The 24,905-nt window shown below is 45.0% G+C and overlaps 1 protein-coding gene across 2 annotated transcripts in view; it reads right to left on the reverse strand.

Annotated features, from left to right (window-relative positions):
- Window positions 1-24,594, reverse strand: part of GNAO1 (G protein subunit alpha o1) — a 174,016-nt gene extending 149,422 nt beyond the window's left edge. Inside the window, exons 1-2 of one of the 2 annotated variants that reach the window (XM_081200867.1) lie at window positions 23,611-24,593; window positions 22,745-22,787 (exon numbers count right to left, since the gene is read on the reverse strand). In XM_081200867.1, the coding sequence (XP_081056993.1) occupies window positions 22,745-22,787; window positions 23,611-23,728 (161 nt within the window). In that variant the 5' untranslated portion in view covers window positions 23,729-24,593. Of the gene's footprint in view, window positions 1-22,744; window positions 22,788-23,610 lie in introns of both variants that reach the window. The other variant, XM_081200866.1, reaches the window with a different exon arrangement.
- Between the last annotated feature and the right edge of the window lie 311 nt (window positions 24,595-24,905).

Consider the following 24,905-nt stretch of genomic DNA (forward strand, 5'->3'; position numbering starts at 1 on the left):
CCACAAATTACCTGCATGTGGTAGCTCTGCAGCTTGACAGAACATCAGTCTGCTGACTGTAAATGCTTGTGGCAGAGCTTTGAACATGCTGACTTGAGAATATTCCTGAAGTAATTTATCCATTCTCCCCTCTTGTAATATTTATCATCTCCAGCCACCATTTGACCATCTAATTTACAAGCCATTACCTGAAAGGAAAAGCAGCTGTAAGGTAACGATGTGCATTTATCATCTCTCTGGTGCAGTCCACTCTTTTATGCAGAGTATTCTCCAGTGACACCCACCCCCATTGCCCCTTGTTTAGCTTGCATCACAGAATCCTTAAGAGCTCTCCCTGGGATTTCAATACCTATGAGCTCATGGCGAAGGGCTGCAGCTCCGTGGCAGGGTGTATCCTTTGAGTGCACAAGGCTCCATGTTCAGTACTCAGGCTCACCATTTACTCTTCTCGAGACCCTGAAGAGCAACTTCTGAGTTAGACGGTCTGACTCAGGAGATGGCAGCTTCATACAAGTGTGAGAAGGGATAATTCCTTTGTCAACTTGTAACTGCCAACCAGAATATTTGTAGTCCACCTTCTGGAGGGAAGGGGAAGTTGTTGGTTTGGGTGGAGTAAATTACTATGCCATAATTATTGTTGTTAGGCTCCCCCGCCACCAGAAATATGACAGGCAGGTGCCCAAGGCAGAGTGATTTCATTTCCTGTACCCAGGATTAAAGGTAGGCTCTGAACGGGGGAGCCCTTGGACTCACTCCTTGCTTTTGAATGGGAAGTGGAGACAGTCTGATTTCCGCTTTTACGGGGTTTTATTCTTAGTTTTTAGACTGCTTTAATTGATGTTATTTGATAGAGTCTTTCCTGTTTCATTATAGCCTGCGTACTTTCAACCCATCTGAAAGCTTTTGGATACTTTCTAGACAGGCAGGATGCAAATCTTTATAAAATGTAACAAAATAAAAAAGAGACCACAACACTTAGAACACACATACCTCTTTTGAATGTTCAGGGCACTTGGCAAGCATGGCATTGTTGCAACCATGCCAGGTAGGTTAGCATGAAATTGCTGGAAGAAGGCGGAAAGGCCACATGGCCACCCAGTGTGTTCATGGCAGAAGTGAGATTCAAAGCAGGGAAGTCTCAATTCATTGCTCAGTTTCTTGGCAACTTCAGTACACTAGCTCAATAGCATGAAGCTTATCAGATCAAATTTAAGTGCTCAGATTCCATACCAGATACAGAGAACTCCAATGATATAGAACATGCATCAAAGCATCCTATACTCCTTGATACTGTGTTGGTAACCTTTGATAAGCCACAAGCTTCACTTCAGAAAACATCCCATACCTTTCTAAGCCATTTGTTATTTATAATAATAATAATAATAATAATAATAATAATAATAATAATAATCTATTTCTATTTCCAAAAAATGATATGTATAAATTGCAAAAAGATCTGATAGGAGAGTCCAAAAGAGATAACTGTTTAGACCTGGTGTGAGGAACATTTGGCTCTGCAGATGCTGCATAAATAAACTCCCATCAGCCCCCAGCAAGCATGGTCAATGGTCAGAGGTGATGGGAATTATAGTTCAGCAACTTCTGAAGCGCCAAAGGTTCCCCACAGCTGATTTGCCTCCTGCCCAAACGGCAAGGCGGTGTTTTTATTTACTGATACTTTTGTGTGTCACACCCTTCTTCCAATGAGATATGGACAGCATCTATGGGACATATACCACCAATTCCATTTTATCCCAATACTAACCCTGTGAAACAGGGGACACCAAGAGGTAGTGACTAGTCCAAGGTCAATCACAGATGAGTTTGATGGTAAGTCCCTACTGTTCTATTTCTACCTCTATTTGTGAATTTTTTAAATTGAAAGAACATCTAATGCATTTTGCCCTAAAATACATATTTGGTACACTTTTAACTTAAAATGAACCAGATTTATACCTTTTGGCACTTTTTAAAACTCAGAACTTTATTACAACATTCAGAAAAATATGAAAAGCAACAAATACAATTACTAGGGGTACGCACAGACCAGAAGTAGTTCAAACTCCAATTTGGTGCTTTGGGAAGCAGCTCATCTCAGTTCAGAGCACTTTGGAGGCTGTCTAATACAGCCTGGAGTCTAAGGTAGAGTCTGCTTCAGAAAAAAAGCAAGGATCTCTCCCTGTCCCCTACATTTACTATTGAGAAATCAAAGAACAGCTGTAACTCCTTTCTTTTGACAGAAGTGGGTGAAGTTTGCAGGCATAATAGTCCCTCCAGAGTTGATGAAGTCTACCAAATTACAGGCAAAGAGGTCCTTGGCTTTTTGTGTTGGGCACCTTTAACACTTGGTTTTTAAAAACAGGGTGAAAGGCTCATATCCCCGACTAGGATCCTGATGTGGACCCTCCCCACCTCCCACTTCCTGCTATTTACTTTTAAAAACCATTCACACAGTCACTAACTGTGAGCACGACCTCACTCTAGTTTGGCTCTGAGGCAGCAGATAGCACACAGCCTGCCATTTCGTACGCATTGCAGCTGCTGAGATAAATTTTGCAGAATAATAGATTGCAGGACAATTGTGTTTGTCCTAGTATATCTTTCATCCAAAGAACAAGCCCTCTGCTTTCAAATCAAGGGAAGGCAGCCAGTTGTAAAGTAAATGAATACAGCAGATGGAAGGGAACCGCCAGCAAAGTATAATGGTGATGGGCTAGAGGTCCAGAGCCATGCAATCCTTGCTGGGAGGAAAAACAGGGTGTTAAAAGTGTGTATCTTGGCTAAAGTAGACCAGATGTTTGTCATGTAATGGCCTTGTGTGGCTGATTCCTTTTTAAAACAAACACCCAGTACAGAATTGGGTGTGGGCCTCGATTTGGATCAAGACTGTGGTTGGGGAAAGGAGATATTAATCCCTTAACCATGCATGCTACAGTCCCAGTTGGGATCTTGTCCTTGCCTGCTATTCACAATGGGAGGAAAGCTCTCAGTGGTGCCCACTGACTAGAAGATCCAGACTTGCAGGAAGCTCCCTGTCCACTAAAGTCCTCCTCATCATTGCTTCATCATGTGCTTTAGTGGGTTTACACAATCTGTCCTTGTGGCAAGCCTGCCTTTTTTTGGCTAGGAAATTTATATTGCTCCATAGTGTGTGGTGGGGGCGGGGGGCGGGGACAGCAAGCGGAAAACTCAAGGGTTTCAATGTGATCTCAGTACATGCCACAGGCTCACAAACCAGAAGACAACATTAAAATAACTTCAAAGAGATTGCTGCATTTACATCTTATGATTTCTCTGGCACTGCAGGGCTTGGATGAGCCACTCTGCAAAAAAAAAGGACCTCCTAAGACTACAGATCAAAGAGAACAGTTTACTGTTCCCCCAGGGGCACTTTCAAAACAAGTCAGGATCTCCCAGGCCCAGAGAGTCCGCTGACCTTGTAGGGCAGGGCTTTGTCAACCTAGTCTTCTTCATGTGTCTTGGACTACAGTACAAGTCTCATCGGCCACAGTCCTGAACTGAATCCACCAACCAGAGCCAGTTGCAAAAGACACACAGTGAAAATTAAAAAGCAGGATGTCTCTTAGGGTAGGAATTAATTTTCAGTACCAGAACTAATCTGAGCTCATGGCCCTTTCATAGAAACACCTACTCCTTCCTTGCAGCAGCTTAATTTAGGTGAAAAGTCATTTTGCTGTGACTGGTGTTGAAACAATTGGCACCCAGAAACCCTTGATTACTTACTGCAAATCAGCAAAAGATCTGAAGTAGATTCCGATCTATTTTCTACCCACCCTGTAGACCATCACAATGCAATGTCAGCATTGTGCAGTATTTATTTATTTATTGAATTTATATACTGCCCTATACCCGCAGGTCTCAGGGCGGTTCACAGAATAAAATCAAAATATAAAACCACAAAACACATAATCAAAATAAAAACAACAACCACCCAATAACCCCCCCACCCCCAAACCCCACATTTTAAAAGGGCATAGGATGTCAATTAAATCAACCAAAGGCCTGGTTAAAAGGAATGTTTTTGCTTGGCACCTAAAGGTGTACAGTGGTACCTCGGGTTAAGAACTTAATTCGTTCCAGAGGTCTGTTCTTAACCTGAAACTGTTCTTAACCTGAGGTACCACTTTAGCTAATGGGGCCTCCTGCTGCCGCCATACTGCCGCCGCATGATTTCTGTTCTCATCCTGAAGCAAAGTTCTTAACCCGAGATACTATTTCTGGGTTAGTGGTGTCTGTAACCTGAAACGTCTGTAACCCGATGTACCACTGTATAATGAAGGTGCCAGGCAAACGTCCCTGGAGAGAGGATTTCACAGACAGGGAGCCACTGCAGAGAAGGCCCGTTCTCGTGCTGCCACACTCTGGACCTCTCGAGGAGTATTTCCTGCTTTCCCAAATGCACCCATGCCCAGTGATGTAAAATCAGTGAATTAACTTGAAATAGATTTTACAGTGGTACCTCGGGTTAAGTACTTAATTCGTTCCGGAGGTCCATTCTTAACCTGAAACTGTTCTTAACCTGAAGCACCACTTTAGCTAATGGGGCCTCCTGCTGCTGCCACGCCACCGGAGCACGATTTCTGTTCTCATCCTGAAGCAAAGTTCTTAACCCGAGGTACTATTTCTGGGTTAGCGGAGTCTGTAACCTGAAGCATATGTAACCTGAAGCGTATGTAACACGAGGTATCACTGTATTTGTTTATTTATACTCCACTTTTTTGCCTGACAGGACTCAAGGCGACTTACAGATTTAAACACAACTCATGGTGTGGAGAAAATGGATGGGGAGCTTTTGGCATAATACTGGATTGCAGTGGGACCATCCACTGAAGCTGAAGATGGAAACAATTCAGGACAGACAACAGTTAACACAGCCCATGGTTGTGATGGCCGACAACTTGGGATGGCTTTAGAAAAGGATTAGATGAATTCATGGAGGATGAAGCTACCAATGGCTATTTGGCAGGATGTCTACATGTTACCTCCAGGGTCAGAGGCAGGAGGCCTCTCCAGGCCAATAGCTGGAAATCACAGTTGGGAAGAGTGCTGTTGTTGTCTGGTCTTGCTTGTGAGCTTCCCATGGGCATCTGGTTGGCCACTGTGAGAACAGGGTGTGGGACTAGGCGAGCCACTGGTCTGATCCAGCAGGACCCTCGTTATGTTCGTATGCTGCTGAAGAATGGGGTCTGAAAACTAGGTAAATACGCTCCTCCTAAATTACACTCTCTCTTGTCCTCAAATTTAGACAGAGGAGTGGGAAAGGGAGTAATGGTCACCCTTTGACTCTCCTCGTTTTAAAAGTAAAACAGTAAAATGTTAAAGAGCTCACCAGACTCATTCGACTCGGAAGAGGCAACAAGGGAAACAAAACATTCTTTATGAGGAGATCAATACAGAAACGCATCCTTCATTTATCTACCAACGCTGAAGGAGCTGATTCTTCTCCATCTGAAAAACAAACCGGGCACCACCCAAAAAAATAAAAATAAAACAGAGTGTGATCTTCCTTTTCTGCTGAGAGGCAGCACATGTCACATCGTCCTATCACATAGAGAAGCTCCGTGCCAGCCACAGTTGGGTACCAAGTCTGCTTCAGCACACAAAGGAGTCACTTGCTCATAGCTATCATACGGAACTGCAAAGTGGCATGGGTAATTTAAAACAAAATTAAATAAACCAGTGCTTTATTATCTAACTGAGATATATATCAATAACTGTCCTGCTTTGTCACTTTTTATCTATCAGCATCACTCCTCACTATCTTGTTTGAGTTGCCATCATCCCTGAGCTAGAGGTGAACTATATAGGATGGGCTCTCCCCCCAATCCAGTGAGGACTGAGCAGACACAGTTGCCATGGAATGTTAAGTGTCAGCTGAAAAAGAAATCTAGAAGGAGGGGTGGGGAGCAAATCTGTCTATTTCAGTTTTCCCTCAGTCTTAAGTTCAGTTCCCCACATTTGCATAGCAGTTTGCAGATTTTCTTCTTACAAGTCCTTATGAAAATTCATTTGGTACTGATGTGAATTTCTCCTAATATATGCATTTTTGTGTGCAATTTTGCCTAATCTGCCACATTTTTTGCAAAGCAATTTCCTGTAATGTAATGCATTTTGTATGTGTGGTTTGGTGTTTTTTTTGTTTTTTTTAATGAATATATGCATTTTTGTAAAGGCTACACAGCACCATAAATTTCAGAGGAATGTGAATGTCAAAGGATGGCTGTTTCAGTTTGACTATTTTCCTCCTCTTGAATGTCCAAATTAGGTAGGTTCACTTTTAAATGAGAACTAAATTGAATTTTTCCTCTACCCCTAAGTATGTGTTTGTAAAGTCCTGCTTCAGTCCCCTACAGTTTACAGTATCGTGGAGGAAGGCATGGCTGACTGGCTGAAAACCTGAAAAGGAGCACTCCTGTTTGGGATTATGGTGATGGAACATTTTACTGCATGCCTCAGTGGTTACAGTCCCACCATCGTTTGTGTGCGTTGATTTCCACTGCCTTCCTTTCTTTCCTTGTTTCCTCACTAGACTTGTGGCTGCTCTCCATTCTTTCCATAGTCACTGGTAGCCTTGGGCAGGGAGTCATTGCTGCCTTGGATTTTTCTGCGCCTTCTGTTTAATTGAATTCTCTTCCATATCTCCATAAGTGATTTTCCTCCCAGGCCTTTCCCTTCCTTCCTTCTCCGTTCATCCATGCATCATTCAGATGTTTCTAGCGAGCACCAGCTGCAGACATTAAGATTTCTTGAGCATCTTCTACATTTAGAAAACCACCAAGCAACTCAACCACACCAGCGATTGCTCCATGAGGCTTGAAGACTGATGCTTGGGAAGGTTTTTTCTTCCCTTTGTAACAAAAACCTTCCTTGCAACAAAATGTGGAGGACTAGTTACCTTCTACAGAAAAATGTGACTCTACTACAGACTAAGGATAGAGAAATTCAATTTGGTTCGCATTTCAAGGCAAATCTATCACACTTTTCAAAACCATGTAAAAACAGAAATACAGCCATGCTTTAAAATTTGCACTTACCTGAAATCTGCTACACAGTTTTCCAACCAAAGAATGTTTGCATAAATGCATATATTAGGGGAACGTCTGCATAAAAACGACTATATTAGCGAAAGTATACAGAAATCCATTATATCAGGAAAAAATGCTTGCACATTACATTATTCAAAACTGCACACTAAAATCTGTTTATTGAGCAAGGAGTACTAAAATGCTGAAGAATTGCAAAACACACAAAATCAAAATTCAGAAGGAAATAATTAACATTGAACAAAATTTTGCTTGAGAGAACAGTTTTGAATTAATTATGGTCCAGGGGAGATGTCCATTTGAGATCTCACTCATCAGATCTTCAGAGATCCCAATACCAACCTTAATAAGGACAATCATTTCAAGTTCCTGGGCCCACAGTGGACTTATCCAGCTTAGCCATACTCAAGAGCAGACCTACTGAACTTAATGGTGTTACGTTATTCAATGGCTGCTTTGAGTATGACTTAGTCAAATGCAACCCACAGTTGTTTTCAGGGTGAACATTTAAGAATTCACCTTTCCTATCTTGACTCTGTTACAATGTTCCTGATCCATTTCAGACAAGTCATCATAATAAAGAATGCTGTCAGCTCCTGCATCTGATAAAACCCAAGAGGCTGAGGAGTAGGGTATTTTTGTACTTGAATGAAAGACAGCCATGGTACCAGGCATTAATTATTCAGTGGGTCTTTCCTATCAGATTAATATCTTTTCCTTCCTGTCTTCTGAAACTGTGATAGTAACTCCTGGGGCCAGATTCACACATGCAAGCCATCAGCTTTATCCTGTCTGATTGCTACTGATTACCACAGGTAAGGGATCAAGATTTTTTTTTAAATGTAGTATGTGAACATGTTGCTGTGATTTCCACAATCATGGCAACACCATTTTGGAACAGCTGCAGACCACATGTGGCGGAGTATTCTGTGGATTGCCCTCCTGGCTGAGATCAGAGAGGGTTTTATCAAGCGCCTGTCATTCAACAGGGAGGGAGCCTATTTATGCCAGCAGGCATTTTAAGGATGTTTGCCATTTTTGCAATTCATTTTATCCACCATATGCCTTTTGCAATTTTTATAAACACCATTTGGAAAATTTTGGTGATTACGCCATATATAAATATAAACAGCTGAAATAAAATAACTAATGAATACAGTGGTAGCTTGGTTCTCAAATGCCCTGGTACTCAAACGCCTTGGATCTCAAACGCACTTGGAAGTAAGTGTTCCGGATTTCGAACCTTTTTCAGAAGCCAAACATCCGATGCGGTTGCTGGCTATTGTTTCCGGGGCACCTGCACCAATCAGAAGCTGTACCTTGGTTTTTGAACATTTCAGAAGTCAAACAGACTTCCAGAATAGATTAAGTTTGGTGCTTTTGGTTGTGCTATTTATTTTGCGTTTTTGTTTTTGAGGCTTTTTCGGTTAATTTGTTTTTGTGACTGTGTGGAACCCAGTTCAGCTACTGATTGATTGATTGTGTGACTGTGGAAATAGATAAAAGCCCCCCATCCAAACAATGACTTTCATCAGTGCAGATAAGAATTTTTTTAAATTTTTTTTTTTATCATCCACAATGCTGTCTTATTTATTTTATAGTACTGTGCATTGATTATTGCTTTCATTTTATGGATCAATGGTCTCGTTAGATAGTAAAATTCATTGCTGTTTTAGGGGTTGTTTTTAAAAGTCTGGAAGGGATTAATCCATTTTGCATTACTTTCTATGGGAAAGTGCACCTTGGTTTTGGAACGCTTTGGTTTTGGAAGTGACTTCTGGAACGGATGAACCAAGGTACCACTGTAATCATGAAAATAAATTTCTGAGATTTATAAAATCACAAATGGTATAAAGAAAACATACAATGGCAGGGGATACCCACTATTTCAAAGCACAAAATTGGGTATCCTCCCCAGAAATGGATGCACAGTCAATTTAATATAAACAATGTTTGTTTTCAAAAGGCATGACCTATGGAATGCTTTGTGGCAGCTAGCATAAGTTATTTGCCTTTTAAAGGAGGGGGGAATTACACAGGTGCAGAGAGAGCTGCATACAGAAAAAGACCCCACTGGTCCATGTATTGTCTTTACATTGACTGACAGCTGCTCTCTGGGACTTCCAGCAGGGTTCTCTCCCAGGCCTACCTGGGGATGCTTGGGATTGAATTTGGGACCTTCTGTTCACAAACCGGATGCCCTGACACTGAGCTGCAGGTAGAGCTCTTGCAACTGCTTGCGATGATGTGCCAATGGCGACCCTTCTGAGAGACTGAATTCCTTTCTTCACTAGAAATGAGGTGGTGCAGAAGAGGGCATTCTACAACCATCACACCCTGCTTGCAAATTTCCTGAAAGCTTCTGGTTCCCGGCTGCAGAGGAACTGGGTGCCATGCCGGATGGACCGATTCAGCACGGCAACTCTCCTATCCTTCGTGAAAACCTGGCCAATCGCCTCCCTTTTCAGTGGATCAAAAGCCATCCTGCCCCCCAAACAATAAACAATATGTCCATGGCTGCTTGGGTAAGGAATAAATGGATGTCTGGATCTTCCAGCTAATCCCTGTACAACAAGCCATTTGTTCTTGCATCTAATAAACTCTATCTGATAAATATCAATGAGTGGCTGACGTGCCTCTGGGGTAACTAAGGAAACACTTTGTGCTGTTCTCTTTCTCTCGCCTGCAAGCGCACACACGAGTAACTCTGCTGTCCTCACCTACAGAGGAAGTGAAGGAAGGTGTGGGTTTCCCCTTATCGCTCTTCACATCCAGGCACATGTCCCCCCTTGGCCTCTCCTTAGCCTCATTAAATGCTCCGTAATTCTGATTTGCTGCCTCTTCAACACTTGCTTTTCACAACTCTCAAAAGCAAGGTGTTCACTATGCCATGCATTCAGACCTGGGAAATATTGTTTTCATTTTCCTGTTTATAAGGCTAGTGTTTGTGTCCCACTTTCTAACGTTCCTTTCACACTGCAGTACAGTGGTACCTCGGGTTACATACGCTTCAGGTTACATACACTTAAGGTTACAGACTCCGCTAACCAGAAATAGTGCTTCAGGTTAAGAACTTTGCTTCAGGATGAGAACAGGAATCGTGCTCCGGCAGTGGGGCGGCAGCAGGAGGCCCCATTAGCTAAAGTGGTGCTTCAGGTTAAGAACAGTTTCAGGTTAAGAACGGACCTCCGGAACGAATTAAGTACTTAACCCGAGGTACCACTGTACCTATTTTGGTATGGAACTGTGGCTGTTTGAATACTATACCAACATGTTATGCTGAATTTCATTCAAACGGGCCTGTGGCAGGTTATGAGCACCACTGGACAACATCGCTCCTGCGTCACCCTAGCCACACGTGTGTGCTTTGCTTTCCCCATGATTTCCCCGTGAAAACAGCAGGAAAGAACCATATGCCAGTATATTGCCCCAAATTCTGTCACTTGACTCCTGTGATTTTCCAGACCGCACATACGCTATATTCTGCCAAATTTCCAGAAGCGGATGTTACACTGTGTAAAAGCTCAGATATCATTATTTAAAATTAGCAGCCAAGGGAATTTTGGCGAAATGAAATAAACTGCTTTGTGAATTCAGCCAAAGAGGTTCCCCCACAGCAGGTGAACTACAGTGGAAATGGTACCCCAAGGCAGAAAGTCCACCACCCTCTGGTTCAAAATGAAGGTGATGGGTGACATGCCCTCCTTTCTGAAACGTGCATTCCCCAGGCAGAAGACATTTTCAAGGATCATCAACTTGACTTCCCATTTCAATCCAAATACATTATAAATGCAGACACTTAGCAGAATCAGGATTCCCATTTAAAAACTGGCCATGCAGCAACTACCTTGAAAATCACCAAGTTGATACAGCACTTTGGGTTTTTCTGCTGAGCTGTAAAACAGGAGGCTATAAATTCACCCCCTAGCTAAATTACGGGGAAACAAGGATATGCACCCAGAAGACTTCTGCTTTGTTAAGTCAAAAGATTCTCATTAGAGAAGAAGGATTTCTCAAGTCAGGTCTAGTAATCAATCAGAACACGGCAGCAATAAAATGCAAGATGACTTTTTGGAATGATCACCTTCTACTGCTGCAGCTTCCTTTGCCCAGAAGTTTTGCACAGATCCTGATGCACAAACATTGCTCAACATATTTATCAGTGTTGATTCATATATCTTAACAGAGGGGTAAGTATAGTAACCTGTCCTCTGCCAATTACATGGGCTCATAGGAAGCTGTGTTACACCGAGTATGACCATTGATCTACCTAGCTCAAGGTGGCACTGTGGTCTAAACCACTGAGCCTAGGGCTTGCCGATCAGAAGGTCAGCAGTTCGAATCCCCACGGTGGAGTGAGCTCCCGTTGTTCAGTCCCAGCTCCTGCCAACCTAGCAGTTCGAAAGCACGTCAAAGTGCAAGTAGATAAATAGGTACCACTCTGGCGGGAAGGTAAACGGTGTTTCTGTGTGCTGCTCTAGTTTTGCCAGAAGCGGCTTAGACATGCTGGCCACATGACCTGGAAAAACTGTCTGCGGACAAACGTCAGCTCCCTCGGCCAGTAAAGTGAGATGAGTGCCGCAACCTCAGAGTGGTTTGCGACTGGACTTAACTGTCAGGGGTCCTTTACCTTTTTTTACTTATCAAACAAATTCACAGACCACTTCATGGGGTGTACATCAAAGTGGTGTGCAGGGTATTATCTATAAGAGAAGGAGCCTGTCTGGACTGCAGGCCATTTGGTTTGCAATTTCAGCCACTTGCCCCACACCTGATGTCATATTGGGCATCAGATGTCGGGCAGATAAGGATGTGGCTGACTCAAAATAGGTTTTTTTAGACCTGTGGATCAGCTAATCTCATGTACCAGGCATTGCAAACCCCACCAATCAGCTGATTCGCACACTAAGTCAGTTGCACTAAGCTTCAGAAGACCCAGAATTCTATGTGGTGGCAACTGGAACCTGTTAGGGCTGCCATTTTTAACTTTGCTGTTTTCATCACAATAATACTTATAAAGCATATATTGAGGAAAGTGTCCCATTGCACATGTACAGAGTGCCATTGCCTTCTCAGTAAAACAACAAAAGCAACATCCATTATTCTTTCCACCTCTATGGACAGAGAAAGCGCTTCCATGTAAGAGTGCCCAAGAATGATTTTCAGACAAGATCGAGCCCAAGCCTTTTGTGCAGAAATTCAGCCATACCTCATGACCTCAGTATTTGGATTTATGTGTTGTTTACACTTACACATGTTGCCCACAAACTAAAAACACAAACTAAAAATTCCAAAATGTGAGGAAAACTTGCTTCCGAGTGCATGCAGTTCTTTTTTGCAACCCAAATTTCTTAAAACAGTTTCAAACAGTTCTAAGGAATATATTGTATATTTAACAGTATACACTGCCTTTTCACTTAAAAAAGCCTCAGCACTGCTAACAAATACATTATGTTGTGCAATAAAATACATAATCAAATACCTCCATTAAAAACTACAAAAATAGAAGCAGCAAATTAATAGTGCAGCTGAAAGCAACTTGTTAAAAGAAAACACACTGACTTAAGATATCGTTAAAGGAATGAGAGGACAGGGCGGTCTTTGCCTAGCACCTAACTGGTATCAACAATGCACCAGGCAAATATGTCTAGGAGGAGCATTTGGTGGTTTCAGCACAACAGAAGAAGAACTTGCGGCTCTATGATTGCATAATAGTTTGCCAACTATTAATGTCTATTCAGAAGCAGCCGCAACTCAACACAAAGGGACTTAACCCCAGGGACATGTGTATAGGACTGCAGCATTCAGAGGAAAATGCTGTAAAGCTGGCTAGCCATGGTGTATGAAGTTGCAAGTGTGGCAAGCAAAAAATAAACACAATTGCACTCCAAATCTTCCTAAGGCACACAAGACCTGCCCAAGCCATGAATACATATTTAGAAAGAACTCTTATCTCAGATAAGTTTGCCTACAGTTGCAAACTGAATTAAAATTCTCCTCCATTTCTAGTTGCATCTCATGCTGGGTTGCAGCATCAGGATGATGACCTTGGATGGAGAGTGGGGTCCTTGCTGCAAACTCAAAGATATACCTGGACCTGGACCATCAAAATGCCCTTTTTCCCAGCATATGAACTCCCCTATCTTTATTTATTTGAGTTGTTGCCTTTCAAAACAAAATCTTCCAAGGACTGCTTACATTTCAAATGAATTAAAATTAATTAATCAATCTACAATACAGTATATCCTTCCAATAGCAAAGGTAAAAAGCATTACAAATCCTTCCACACTATCAAGCTGGACATTCCAATATGAGATTTAAGAACAGAGGTAACTACCCATCAACTCCCCCTCGCTACTTTTAAAAAAGAAACATTTTAGAGTCTCTTCTGTCCTATTTTCAGGTAACGCCAGTGCTTTTTTTCTGGGGCCACACAGGGGTACGCATACCCCTAAACATTTTGTGAACCTTTGTACTTGTCTCCATTTACTGTATTTATTTTTCCTGATTTGAACTATAAAACGGTGATTTTCTTGAGTCAAAAGCAGAGTACCCCTAAACATTTTTTTTTAGAAAAAAAAGCACTGAGTAATGCAATTCCTCTGTTTTGGAGAGGTATGAGTCTGTAGTATAGTATTCTTAAACAGTCAGTGATTCCATGGCATAGTACTCTTAAGTGGATTGATCTGCCCTCATCACCAAGCACTTGCAGCCTCTGCTGTCCACATATTGAGAAGAGCTACAGTTCCTTGCATCCCCCTCCCAAGACACATAGGCCACTTTCACACCATACATTAAAGCACATTTTAAACCAGGGTTTCCCAAACTTGGGTTTCCAGCTGTTCTGGACTACAAATCCCATCATCCCTAGCTTGCAGGACAGAGGTCAGGGATGATGGGAAGACTAGTCCAAAAACAGCTGGGAACCCAAGTTTGGGAAGCCCCATTATAAACTGTTGTGGCTGCCCCCCAAGAATTCTGGGAGCCTTAGTTTGCTAAAGGGGCAGGCTCTTGACCAGAGACCCCCTATTCCTCTCACAGAGCTACAAATCCCAAAGTTCCCCAAGAAGAGGGGTTGATTCTGAAACTATTGTAGCTATGGAAGGGGACTAGAAGTCTCCTAACAACTCTCAGCACCTTTAACAGACTGTTGTTCCCAGAATTCTTTAGGGTAGCTGTGACTGTTTAAAGCAGTATGATGTACGGCATGAACAAGGGCCTAGAAACAAGTTCCTTCTTCAGATGGCCTTAGATAGCATATTCAACAGAAGCAGTTCTTTTCCTTCCACCGGATTAATTATCATCAACAACAACAACTCCCAGCTTTTCTCCCTCACATACACTCTTCCCGTTCCAACAGCCCAATTTGCAATATCAAGACACTTCCTTTAGGAACAGCTTTCCAGCATAGTGGAAGAATGCACTTTGCACTGTCAATGTCCATTGGATGCAATTGATCAATACGTTGAAGGAGATGAGGAAAGTATTATCCTTGCCATTTATTTGTGCAAACTCCTGCTCCATTTCACTCCCGCAGCACCACCTCATTTCCCCTCAATCACACTGGGCTGGGAGCAGCGGTTGACACTTGTCAAGGCTTTGAAAAGCAACGTTCAAGTAGTGGGGGTGGGGGATTTGCTAGAGCATTAGAGAAAGGCCTTCCTATGTTAAATTTGTTTCAATTTGTTTTAATTAGCAACCAATTTGTAAAATATTGAAAATCATTTTAAAAAGATTTGGCAAAAGACAGAGAAAGAGAGGCCTTTCTTTGCAGTGACCCCTTGTCTCTGGAATGCCTTATCACCCAGGGTCTAGCAAGCCCTGGCGTTACCAGTCTTTTGAAAGGCTCTGAAGTCCCGTCTATTTTCCTCTTGAGATGTGCTTATTGGACTGATGGAATTAATGTTGTCTCTTACTATTGCATAAGAGCAGCCCTGCTGAACCAGGCCAAAGGTCTGTCTTGTCCACCATCCTGTTCTCAAAGTTCTCACTCATGGTCCCCAGAAACCTGCATTCCTGTGCATATTGTCCCTGACAATTTAGCCATTGTGATTGAACTCTTCTTTTAAGAAACTGGCTGTTGTTTTAATGGTTATTACTGGTTTTATCCAGCTGCCTTGAGAGGGGTTTTGCCCCCCCAAAGCATGTAAATATATATGTTTATTTACACCAGTTTCTTTGCCCACCTCAGTGTGAATGTAGAGCTATGTGATCAACAATTCGTTTTCAGCAGCATCATAAAGTAAAGGGCATTAAAGATTAAATGGCTTATATAAGGTTTTAGTAGACAATCCCCTGGCTCTGCCTTCTCCTGAGGTCAATTTTCATTATCAATCAATCAATCAATCAATCAATTGCCATCCAGACACTTGGGAAGTGGGGTGGGATATAAATTAAATGCATATATAAATGTACAAAATGCAGCAGAACACCTAAACCAGAAGTTTAGCTGCCATGTATGGCAAAATAAATGAATAAACGAGTCCCTTCTTTAAAAGTGATAGAGAATGGGGAAAAGAAAGGTGCCTTATATCCCAAGTTAGTTCATTAGTCTGTCTAACCTTTAACCAATCAGATACCCTCCAGATGTTTTGGACTATAATTCCCATCATCCCTGCCCAATGACGGTTCCAGCAAGGATTAATGGGAGTTGTAGTCCCTAATAACATGATGGAACAGACTGCTCTCCTTGTTTAGAGGTCTCTCAGCAGCTGCTACATGGGCACCTATCAGCGATACTGCAGTACTGAGTTCCCTGCATGAACAAGGGGTTTGACTAGATGAGCTTACAGGTCCCTTCCAACTCTACGGCCCCATCTGCCCTATATCTCTAAAGCAGTGTCACACCACTTAAAACAACCATAAAGGTAAAAGTAAAGGGACCCCTGACCATTAGGTCCAGTCGTGAACAACTCTGGGGTTCCAGTTACAGATAGGTAGCCGTGTTGGTCTGCCATAGTCAAAATAAAAAAATTCCTTCCTGTAGCACCTTAAAGACCAACTAAGTTAGTTCTTGGTATAAGCTTTCGTGTGCATGCACACTTCTGAAGAAGTGTGTATCTGAAGAAGTGTGCATGCACACGAAAGCTTATACCAAGAACTAACTTAGTTGGTCTTTAAGGTGCTACAGGAAGGAATTTTTTTATTTTAACTCTGGGGTTGTGACACTCATCTCGCTTTATTGGCTGAGGGAGCCGGTGAACCAGAGCAGCGCATGGAAACGCCGTTTACCTTCCCACCGGAGTGCTACCTATTTATCTACTTGTACTTTGATGTGCTTTCAAACTGCTAGGTTGGCAGGAGCAGGGACCGAGCAACGGGAGCTCACCTCGTTGCGGGGATTCGAACCGCTGACCTTCTGATCGGCAAGTCCTAGGCTCTGTGGTTTAACCCACAGCGCCACCCGTAACTTCCTACGAAGAACCATGAGGACTGCAGTCTGTTAAGCGTACTGAGTGTTGTTAGGAGACCACAGGAGCCAACTCCTAGGGGCCTAGGGGGCTTTGCCCCCACATAAAATATTTGAGGGGGCCAGCCCTGTCCCCAGTTGATGGGCACGTTGTGTGTGCAACGTGTCATATGATCAACTATGCAGGGTGTGGCTTACCTGGGCCCCCACATCATTTTATTCAAGTTGGCACTCTGGTAGGAGACCCCTATTTCCCTCACAGAGCTACATATTCCAGAGTTCCCTGAGAAGAGGAATTGACTGCTATACTACTCTGAGGCTTGTAGCTCTGTGAGGAGAATAGGGGTCTCCTAACAACTCTCAGCACCCTAGACATACTAAACTTCCCAGGATTATTTTGAGAGGGGCAGTAAACCATGACTGTTTAAAGTGGTATGATACTGCTTTAAGTATACGGGGCAGATAGGGCCTATCATTCTATGTTCCCTCCTGTTCTGATTTTAGCAGTATTTTGCTCTTGTAGTGCTCTCTCAGGGAACAGAGATCTTCAGCCTCTCCAAGCAATGCCACAAACAAATCCTGATGGTGGAAACATGCATGCAGAACAACTTTACATGCCTTTGTAATCTTGCAGATAACACCCAAGACCTATTTTCAGCTTCTGCGAATGGCCTGTGAGGAATGCACTTTCTGATGCAAACACAGCACAGACTAATGAGGAGACTAGCTGTATTATTTGTAGCAGTGCTACACCACCTCGGAGCCTCAGCTGCCGCTGCTACTGCTTGCAGCAGTCTGTTTGACTGGATATATGAAATCCATTGAGAAAATATAAGGGAGCGTGCAAGCGTACAGAGAAATCCCAACTGTGTGCTACTGAGAAAGGCAGAAGCCAAAACGAGTCACTAAAGACTGCAAAACATATTTGACCATTCACTTATTTAATAGTTGGTGTGGTGGACTGGTTAGAGGAGTGACCAACTCTCAATGGCCAATTGGAAGGGTGAAATGGGGGTGGTAAGAGACGCATAGACCAGACTAAGCTAATGTTTGTCCTTCCAGATGTTGCTGGACTGCAACCCCCATCATCCCTGACCATGCTGGCTGGGACTGAGTTGGAGTCCCTCAACATCTGGAGGGACTTGGATGAAAGGTGAGATATAAATGTATATGGTCAGGAGCTGCAGAATTTATCTAGATCAGGGTTTCCCAAACTTGGGTCTGCAGCTGTTTTTGGCTACAATTCCCATCATCCCTGATCACTGCTCCTGCTAGCTGGGGATGATGGGAGTTGTAGTCCAAAAACAGCTAGAGACCCAAGTTTGGGAAACCCTGGTCTTGATGAACCTTCCCTAACCAGGAAGGTGATCTGGACTACAGCACCTATCATCCTTAAACTGGCTGCCTGGAACTAGTAAGAGCTGGAGTTCAAAACATCTTGAGGGCACCAGGTTAGGGAAAGTTGATCTAGATCTAGATACACACATATTGAGGTATACTGAAAAGTCACAAAGATCCAAAAATTAATGGACTGAAGTTAGCCATATTTCTTAAGTTCTGTGGTTCTATCAAAGTCAAACTTAGTTGGCTACAACCCCACAAGGTGTGAACTAGGCCACACAACAGATAATGTTGCCAGTTTGTGGCCAGTACCACTTCAGCTAGCAGGTGGGACTTATGTAATTGAACACTCCTCTATTTAAAAACAAAACAAAACAAAACCAGCAACCCGTGTCAGGGAGAAAATGAAGTTAGAAGTTAGTTTCTAACATAGAGGCAATGAATGCAGCATCGAGGGGCAACGTGAGCCCCCTCTTACAGACCTGCACAGTGTTACAGGTTAACTGCTTTGTCTACTTTTTGCAGAAAGTAGGTATCACAGACAAAATTCTAGAATGAGAACTTCCAACTATCTATTCCCCATCTTGGCAGCAAGAATCCTACAGAAAGATACCTAGCCACATGGAAGGTGACGCTGTCAAATTGGTTAATCCATTCCTGTTCTGCAACCAATTCCTGTTAAGCTGATCTTGCCTTATATAACAAATTATGTCTATTAGATGCAATCTGTGCATTTCTGCTAGCAATATATGTGTGTGTGTGTTTGAGTGAGTGTGTGTGTGAGAGAGATATAAATGATCCCCCTGGAATTCAGCTGAAATGTTTCCTATCCCCCCTCCACTCCTACTGTTTGAATTAAGTGATAGGCCATTCCATATATTAAGGCACATTTAAAGAATGCTAGTTCTCTAGAATTCCTAAAAGGCGAATAAGTGCAAATGCCTTCCCTTCCTCTAAGACATCAACTCCAAATAATCAACAGATCCGTGGGACCAGGTGGGGCCCCAAAATAACAAATGACAAAAACAAGCCAGACTCCAAATCTTCCACCAGGAAGAAATTTAGGAAGCTGCCTTGTACAGCTCAGGACATGTTCTTGGTTCCTGCAGTATTTTACCAATTATCCATTTGTACTGGATTCTGTTGTGCTTTATTATGGTGTGAACGCTTTCATAAATGAAAAGCAATATAAAAATGTTAATAATAATAAAAGTTGCTTTTTTATACCTCATAATAACAACGGCAATGAAATACAGGCTATGCAAAGCCTCTTCCTCCTTTTTGTTTTAAAGAAAGTGGGTGTAAACAAAAAGGAAGGTCTGTAGCTCAGTAGCAGACCACACACTTGGCAGGCGGGCTAAATTAGTTCCACTGAAATCAGTGGAAGAAGTTCCTTAATGATTAAAGTCAGCCATCCCCAAACTTGTGCCCTCCAGATGTTTGGACTGATCAGATGTCAAAGAGATAAACAACTACCTGACATTTAGAAGACATCTGAAGGCAGCCCTGTTCAAGGAAGTTTTTAATGTGTGACATTTAATGTATTTTTAATCTTTGTTGGAAGCCACCTAGAGTGGCTGGGGAGGCCCAGCCAGATGGGCGGGGTACAAATAATAAATTATTATTATTATTATTATTATTATTATTATTATTATTAGACTGCAATTCTTATCCGACCCAGCCAGCAGGGCTGCTGAGAGCTGCATCTGGAGGGCACCCGGTTTTTGAAGGCTGGGGTGGAATGTGAGAAGATCAAATACCAATAAATAAATGGATGATAATCCCAGATTTCTTCCTTTTCTTTTTTTAGAACATAAGAGCCTGGTGGATCAGGCAAAAGGCCCATCTAGTCCAGCACTCTGTTCTCACAGTGGCCAGCAGCAGTGATTCCCAGCATCTGGCATTCAGAAGTATACCACCTCCAACAGTGGAGGAAGAACACAACCATTGTGTGTTCTGCCTCCACTGAGAACCTTCTCCTCCATGAATTTGTCTAATCCTCCTTTAAAGTCATCCATGTCGGTGGCCATCACTACAACTATGCAAAGTGCCGACTTTTACTTTAAATTTTATTTTAGTACAACCCACAAAGTCCCCAAGCTAGGATAGCTCAGAGCATGAGACTCTTAATCTCAGGGTTGTGGGTTTGAGCCCAATGTTGGGCAAAGGATTCCTGCATTGCAGGGGGTTGGGGAGTGGGCTAGAGGAGCCTCATGGTCTCTTCCAAACCCTACGACTCTATGATTCAAACCATCTGGGAGGTTGGCTTAAGTCGTGATTGATTTGTCCCATTGATTCCACAGTTCAGCTGCCTTTGACTGCTGCATCCAACTCATCTGTTTCCCACCACACAAACCTTACAATACATGTGGTTCTCCATGTATTGCTGGACTGCAACTCCCATAATCCCAGACCATTGGCCATGCTGGCTGCAGCTGATGGCCTCCGCCCATGCTTAGCAATTCCTTATTAGTACAGCCACTGCTGATGTCTGGCTGTTTCCCTAAAACACTGGAAGTTTAAAGACATCTACCCACCCTCATTAATCCCATGAGAAGGTTGGGTTCTGATCTGGATTCTACCACAGACACAAAAGTCCCTGACCAGACACGAGCTCACCCACTAGGCATTTCTCAGACCTCTGTCCACAAAATGAAGATAAAAGTGATCCACTTCACAGGGATGTTGGGAGGATAAATGGATATAAAATAATGTATTTGAACTATGAATTGTTTGTGTTGTGGAGCACAATCCATTGCACAGATGGAAGATGCCTTTAATTCAAAGGGGCTTCCTCCCAGCTGCATGCATAAGGAAGGAAAGGCATTGTAAAAACTGTTCATAATGGCAACATTCAAATTGTCAGGGTTTTAAATTCCTTCCCCAGTACTAAGGGCAGCTCAGAATATATACTGTTAGAAGCAGCTTTATCCTCTAGTCTAGGCCAGGGTCTTCCAGAGCAAAGATTTCTAGTCAGGAGGAGGACCGGACTGCAATTCCAGTCAGAAGAATCACAGCTAAATGCAAATTATACATGTGTTCCAATCATGGTAATCCAGTATCCGAACTGGGCCGAACCTTGCCGACGCATTTTTTTTTCCAACCGAACGCTTCCGAAGACAAGACAAGCGCTGCGCCCGACAATAGCCGAGACAAGCCGAGTCTTGCCGATCTCCCAAGAGCCTATTCGAGTCTCTTCTGGGCGCTGTCCACCACTTGCACAGCCTGAAACCTTTACCTGCCACCCCAGGAACAAGCGAAGAGATAATAGAGCCCAGGGGTGGGAGAACACACAGTGGTCGCTGTAGGGGTGTGTATGTATGAGAGAGAGAGAAAGGAAGCGCGCAGCTTTGCAAACGAGTGTGCATTTCTCCCTCTCTCGCTTAGCAACACGCAAGCCGCCTAAAGGGCGGGGAAGGCTCTTGCAGTCAGCAACAGCGAACCTCGCTCTCCTTTTCTTGCAAGGCAAACGCCTTGCAAACGGCAACTGGGAACCCAAAGCATTGCATTGCAATGCAATGCTGGGATTCTTTCCCCACGACCACCTTTTGGCTTCTTTTCGTTCTCTAAAATGGGAACACTCTATCCCATCGTCCATACTCCCCACTCCCCAACCGATGTCCCCCTTCCCAAAGGAACACCATTCGTCCACCTCCCAAAGCAAGGTGCAACCAGATGCAGAGACTTGTTCGTTGCACCGGCACCCTCACTCGCTCGGCCTGGGTGCACGATGGGGCTACACAACACCTGTGCCTAGCCAGCTGCCCAAACACAGCCTTTCTTCCTGGCACACATACACACACCTCATGGGATTTTCAAATCAATATCATAGATCGTTACGCAGGATCGGCCGCTGCGGAGCAGAGAAGGAAGGAAGTTGACCGGAATAGCTCCTATGGCGCCCCGTTAAGGTGTTGGGGACGAAATTAAGCAGGGTTTGGGTGTCGTGCGTAAAAAGAGAGGGGACGGAGCTGCATCCTTCGTTAGCTGGCTGCTGATTTATTTCCTCCCATATCCCAGCTTAATTTGCAGTTGCAAGCCAAATTCTGCCATAATTAATTAAATGGGGGGGGGTGTTTAGAGGCTCAAATCTAGAAAGGAGAAGATGGGAGGGGGGGGAGAGAGGACGATAAGCGTCAGCGAGGCTTGCTTTAAATCTGCCTAATGAGCAGATTTCCACCACCCGATAGAAAGAGAGAAATGAAGCAGAGATAGGCGATCCTGCCTAAGCAGCCCATGTCCGGAGATCAAATGAGGGAGGAGATCAGGAGGGAGCTCAGGGAAGGAGATAAGATCCCGACATTAAGCTTCATTGACAGTGTGATGTTTAATGGCTGCGCCTGGTTGGACGATCTCGGCCAGGCACATCCTTCCCAGGACCCTGCCAGCCCCTCCCTGCTCCCTCCTCCTTTCTTTGGGGTGGCGAAGGAGGGAGAGCAGCAGAGCAACCACACTTCAGCACCAAAGCTATAGAACAGCGGACACCTGGAGCTTCCTTGGTTAGCATAAAAAGGAGAGAGGGTGGGGCGGGGTGGGGCTGGATGCCCACCCCCCCTCTTGCCCATCCGCCTTCCCAGCCTCCTCAATCCCTGCTCCAGATGTTGGCCTCCCCGCAAGAGGGCCCCTCCAAGGCAGCCAGCAAGGAGCAATCCCCAAGCAGAGCTTCCCACTTCAAACATGGCGGACGCCCATTCATACAACCAAAAAAGACCTGTTCGCCTTTATCCTCCCCGTTGGTCTCTCTCCCCACCCAAGCCCACCCCGCCTTGCCAATTCCCACAACAAGAAATCGGGGGGTGGTGCCTGGGTTTCTCTCCCCCCTCCCTTTTGAATGGCAACATGCTAAAATCATTGGGATAGGCACAACACACACACACACACGCTAAATAAGACTGCTGTGATGATGTAAAATCCTCAAAGGGGGACTTACTTCATCTGCTTCACGATGGTGCTTTTCCCGGATTCCCCAGCCCCTGTTAGGACAAAAAGCCAAAAATAAAACCCCGATAAAGGCAAGATCTGGCGAGGGTGATAATATAAGGAGATCAAGGAGATTACATAGGAAGGAGCAGCTGCACTAATGGTTGCCACGGCGGGGGGGGGGGGCGAAGAGGAGAGATCATGTTTGTGCAATTGAGGTTTCCGTGCAAAAGAGATAATGGTAGGGTAGTTTTCAATGCAGAAGAATGGGGAGGTGGCACAGAATCATACCTGTTGGGTGGGCTATCGAAGGTTTCCATTTGGGCAATACAATTGATTTTTTTATTTTACTTTTTTTTGCACATGATGCAATGAGGCTCAGCAAAATCATGCCTAAAAGGAAAGGGCCTGCCAGTGTACGTGTGTGTGTAAGAGATGGGGAGAGGGAGGGAGATAGCGGAGGGGAGAGATGGAGCATAGTTGTACAATAGGTGGGGCAGAAGATGGAGGATGGAAAATAAATCACACCTAGTTGGTGGAAGGGAATGGGTGTCCGCCCCCCCCCCCGCGCCGCCCTTTTAACTGGAGAGAGAAGATCGTATTTGCGCTCTAGAGTTGACAAGGCAGGCAGGTGGGGCGAGAATGGCAAATAAGTGTGTGTGTGTTTGTTTGTTTCGAGGGAGGGGGGAAAGCGATGGCTCTGCCCAACAAATGTGGCAAGCAGAGATGAAATGCCAATCTAAATAGGAAGGTGGCCGGGATAGGGGCTGACACACGGGAGTGGTGGACCTGGGGGGGGGGTCTGGCTGTGTCAGAATCCTACCTGGGTGTGGAGGGAGGGAGGGAGGGGGCGCAGCTGGGCTCGAGCCCGCTTACCTAGCAAGAGCAGCTTCACATCTTTGGCCGCGCTGATGCCGTCCTCCTTGAGGTTCTTTTCGATCGCCTTGCTCCTCTCCAAGGCGGCTCTTTCTTCGGCGCTCAGTGTACATCCCATGGTGGCCGGGAAATGTGTTCTCCCGGGCTGGCGGACACTTCTTTCGGTCCCCCCAACCCCCCCTTTTTATCAGACACTCCAAGGAGGAAAAACGGGAGGGGAAACAAAAATTAAAACACAACCACCAACGCAGCAGAAAAGCAAGATAGGAAGGAGCGGGGTGGGGATGTAGATCTTTGCTTAGATGTCAAAAATAAATTAAAATGAAGCACCAGGGGGAATATAATACAGATTCTCTCTCTCTCTCCCTGGCTGGCTGCCCCCTCGCTCTTCTCCTTCTGCCTTCCCGGCTCTGCGTCTCCGTAGCCCCAGCAAATCAATGCATCCAAATGAGAGCCGAGCCTTCCGGGGGCTGGCAGGCGCTGCTGGGGGGGGTGCGCTGGAAGGAGACGAGGGAGATCTCTTGCGATGGGAGAAGGAGCAGGGCGCGATGGGCTCTGGGCGCCCCCTTGCCTGGTCTGGAGCTGGGCGGCCTCTTGGGGGACGCGGCAGCGGGCGGGCGGGTGGCGAGCGCGCTGGGGCTGCTGCTGGCGTCGGAGCGAGAGCCGAGCCCTTTCCCCTCTGGGCGGCTGTGTCGCCGGCGGGATGCCTGCCTTCGTCGCTGGGCTGCTGCCTGGACGGCTCTCGGGGCGAGGCGCTTCCTTCCTCCTGGCGAGTCTTCCTCTCCTCCCTCCCCCGAACCTGGGGGTCTCTAATGGGCGGCGGCGGCGATGGCTGCGAGCGATCGCATCGCTCAGCCGATCCTAACGGCAAGAAATGCAGAAAGGGGCGACGCGAGCTCGCGGCAGCAGCAGCGGCAGCAGCAGCAGCCAGGCGAGGAGGAGGGAGGGAGCGGGGAGGGCGGGCGAGTGCGCCAGGGCTGAGCCGCGCCGAGGCTGCCTTCCCTTGCACAGGCGAGGCTGGGCTGGCTGACGTCGGCCGCTCTGCCCGCGCATGCGCCCGCCCGGCCGAGAGGAAGCTCGGCTAGGAGGAGGAGAGCGGGCCGAGCGAGCGAGCGAGAGAACGGGCCGAGGAGCGGCTTCGAGATGCGACTGTTGCTGCTGCTGCCGCCGCCGCCGCCAAGGAGCCTCTCTCCCTCCCCTCCCTCCCAGTTCTCGGCGCTGCAGTTGTGCAGCCGAAGTGGGGAGGGCTCGGCGGAGCTTACAGATCAGGGATGGGGAGGCTTGTTGAGTCGGAG

The sequence above is a fragment of the Podarcis bocagei genome (assembly GCF_964188305.1).
Source record: "Podarcis bocagei genome assembly, chromosome: 7".
Classification (NCBI taxonomy): Eukaryota; Metazoa; Chordata; class Lepidosauria; order Squamata; family Lacertidae; genus Podarcis; species Podarcis bocagei.